General features: G+C 36.8%; 1 protein-coding gene across 1 annotated transcript in view; it reads left to right on the top strand.

The window, feature by feature from the left end:
* WDR3 (WD repeat domain 3) overlaps positions 1-3,048 on the top strand; it is a 33,465-nt gene that overhangs the window by 5,472 nt on the left and 24,945 nt on the right. Inside the window, exons 3-5 of the mRNA XM_008580416.1 lie at positions 733-811; positions 1,736-1,831; positions 2,734-2,847. Of these exons, the coding sequence (XP_008578638.1) occupies positions 746-811; positions 1,736-1,831; positions 2,734-2,847 (276 nt within the window). The 5' untranslated portion in view covers positions 733-745. The remainder of the gene's footprint in view (positions 1-732; positions 812-1,735; positions 1,832-2,733; positions 2,848-3,048) is intronic.

Raw genomic sequence — 3,048 nt, 5'->3', positions numbered from 1 at the left:
TCAAGTTTTTGGGGTTTTTTGTTTTTTGTGTTTTTTTTCAGTGTGGTCATGAAGGAGGATTGTTATTATATTATTGTATATTATAGGATTGTTATTGGTGAAAAGGCAGGGAAGAGGCATTTGAGCAAGAAGAGCAGAGCCTACTAGCAAAGAGGGATTGTGTTAGGGGGTTAAGAACCAATTAATAGGAGGTTTTGAGAATGGTGCTGAAGAAGTCTGATTTTGATCCTAGAGAGAACATTGAGCTAGTGTAAATTTTAAAAATTGAAGACTGTCAGTAGTGTGTTGGATGGGCTGAGAGACAGAAAGACCAGATGAGAAGCTGTTAAAATAATGCAGGTGGAAGGACTTACATTCATGTTTGTGTACAGAAATGGAGTTGAAAGAGTCAAGGCAGACCTCACAGAGGAGGCATTTTCAGGGCACAGAGACTAGCTGGACACGGAGCACAATGGAGTCAGAGAGGTCTAAGATGTTTCCATGTTAGACAGTCTGACAGAGTGTCAATGTGGTGATGATGGAAATGATGGGAGGAAGACATGTGGATCAAGTTCTGTGTTCTTTGGTACTCTCAATTCAAAGTCATTTATTGTGTTTGTGGTAACATTACAAAATACGGAAAATGTGGTAAACATTTTTCCATATCTCGTCTTTTTAAAACAACAATGAGTTCTTGATCTCCCTGTTTTTTGATTCTTCCTAAATAAAATTTTTTCCTGTTTCTTCTTTTAGTGGGAAAGATACCATGGTGAAATGGTGGGACCTTGACACCCAACACTGCTTCAAAACAATGGTTGGCCACCGAACTGAGGTACATATAGGGTCATGGGTCCAGGGTAAGGATGGCAAGGCAAAAAGGAAATGGTGGTTTTCTTCTCTGGCTCTTTGTTTTTACTGCTCACAATGATCATCACGTGTCTTCCTGAGAGGCAGTGAGGTTGGTTTGGTGGAAGCAATGCCAACTGTTGGAACAGATTCAGTTGCTCTGACATTTAGTAAAAATTGGCCTTGGATGGTTTTTAATCTATGAGTTTCATCATTTTTAAATAATAAGTATCCACCTTTATGATTGTAGGAAGATTTAATGATACTGTGTGTACAGTTCCTGGCCCAGTGAAATGAAAACAGCAAATTGTAGCTATTATATTTGTTATCTGAACACAATTCTATTCAGCCAAGTTCAGGGAAAATTTTACACATCTTTGTATCTTCCTCAGTGTTTTTTTCATATCAGGCTTTCAAAAACATAATACCTGGAATTAAGAAGGAAGAAAGACGTATTAAATTCTTTGATTTGCAAGATTTGCAACAATGTTATTTTCATTGTTTAATTCTTTGATATTTGAGGCTGAAAATTATGCAGTGGACATTAATGGAGCATCTTTTATTTGCCAGACAATGCTGAAAGCAAAATATAAGACTTAAAATTATCACTTGAGTGTATTCAAGTTAGTATTTATGCTAAACAACCATAATCTATATTTGATGATAAGAAGTTAGAGAAAAATTCCTAGTATTGCATAAGCAACAATTTCACTACAGGTCATTTTTTTCCTCTGCAAAAGTGAGATTTCTTTTAATGCATTTGGAAAGGGTTGCTTTTAATATGCCTTTCCTTAGATTTTGAAATGCCAAAGAGGTTTTACTATAGCGTTCTTAGACTTTTGGAATGTCACATTATGTAACCTGGAATCTCTTAAAAATCCTATTATTTAAATTTTTTTATACTCTATAGGTATGGGGGTTGGTTTTGGCGTCAGAAGAAAAGCGACTTATCACTGGGGCTTCAGACAGTGAACTGAGGGCTTGGGACATACACTATCTACAAGAGGTAATTACTTTTTACTGATCATGGGCAATGTCATGTATTAGCGGTTTCATAGGCTCATTGAATATAAAATCAGATGTAATTATTGAGAATTTTACATAGTACTAGAAGGAATTCTACCACATTGATAACCTACAGCTTCTAAACAAAGTTTTTTCTTGATAATATGCTAATTGCTCTCATTTAATTGAGCTTAGGATAGCTTTAGGCTTTATGGTTTCTGGTAATGCTAATGATTTAGTTCTTAGCCTGATATTCCTGACCTTTGACTGCCTGTGGATGGATTTCACAGTGTCTATGACCCATTTCGCTCAAACAAAAATCTAAGTAGAATTTATGGTTCATGTGTGTTTATAAGAATGTGTATTCTGAGAAAATCTAAAACTTTTTCTTGGGTACTCTAAGAATTTGTGTGGGAAAAAGGTTATGGACCTTAGTTTTAGCTGGAGCTAGGTGAGTGGTGTTGTGTCCGGTAGACATTCTGATGGGTTCTACATCAGTAGACTAGGGTTTATCTTTTCCTAATTTAAGGAGAAAATATAATCTATCTTACAAAGCCTTTGCAGTTGCTAATGCCAATTTGAATCTTTCCATCTAGAATATGGTCGGCCTTTCATGTAAGAACAGAGAAAATTTTGAAGTTAATGAAGAGAGTGGGTCATTATTTTTTCACGATTGTTACTTAACAGTAGTTCTTATACTATATAAAATTATTAGAGGTAGTATAATGAATAACGTTTTATTTGTATATGATGCAGTCAGTTTTTAATAAATTCTGGTATTTGTACCATTGAAGAGGTTTGAAAGCTTTTAGTAGCCATAGGAAAGGTTTCTAAGTCATTAGGATTTAGAGTCACTTTCTAGAACTTTATTTCAGCTTTTATTTTCCCATTTTTACAAAACAGATTGAAGACCCGGAAGAACCAGAGCCCAAGAAAATCAAAGGGTCTTCTCCTGGAATACAGGACTCACTTGAAACAGAGGATGGTACCCTTGAAATGGATGAAGCTCCTGAGGATGTAATTTACTTTTGTTCCTTACCTTTTTTTTTTTTTTTCCCCTTTTGTCTTTTTTCGTGACCGGCAATGGATAGCAACCCTCAGTGTCGCGCCCGTACCGGACCGGGACCAGCAACGAGATCGCAACCCCCGGTGTCGCGCCCGCACCTCGCTCAGCCAGTGAGCGGGAACCGGCCTGTATGTGGGATCCGAACCCTCGGC

The sequence above is a fragment of the Galeopterus variegatus genome, unplaced genomic scaffold, assembly GCF_000696425.1.
Source record: "Galeopterus variegatus unplaced genomic scaffold, G_variegatus-3.0.2 Scaffold2084, whole genome shotgun sequence".
Classification (NCBI taxonomy): Eukaryota; Metazoa; Chordata; class Mammalia; order Dermoptera; family Cynocephalidae; genus Galeopterus; species Galeopterus variegatus.
Note: the sequence above shows the minus strand (reverse complement) of the source record. Positions and strands in the feature narration are given on the sequence as shown.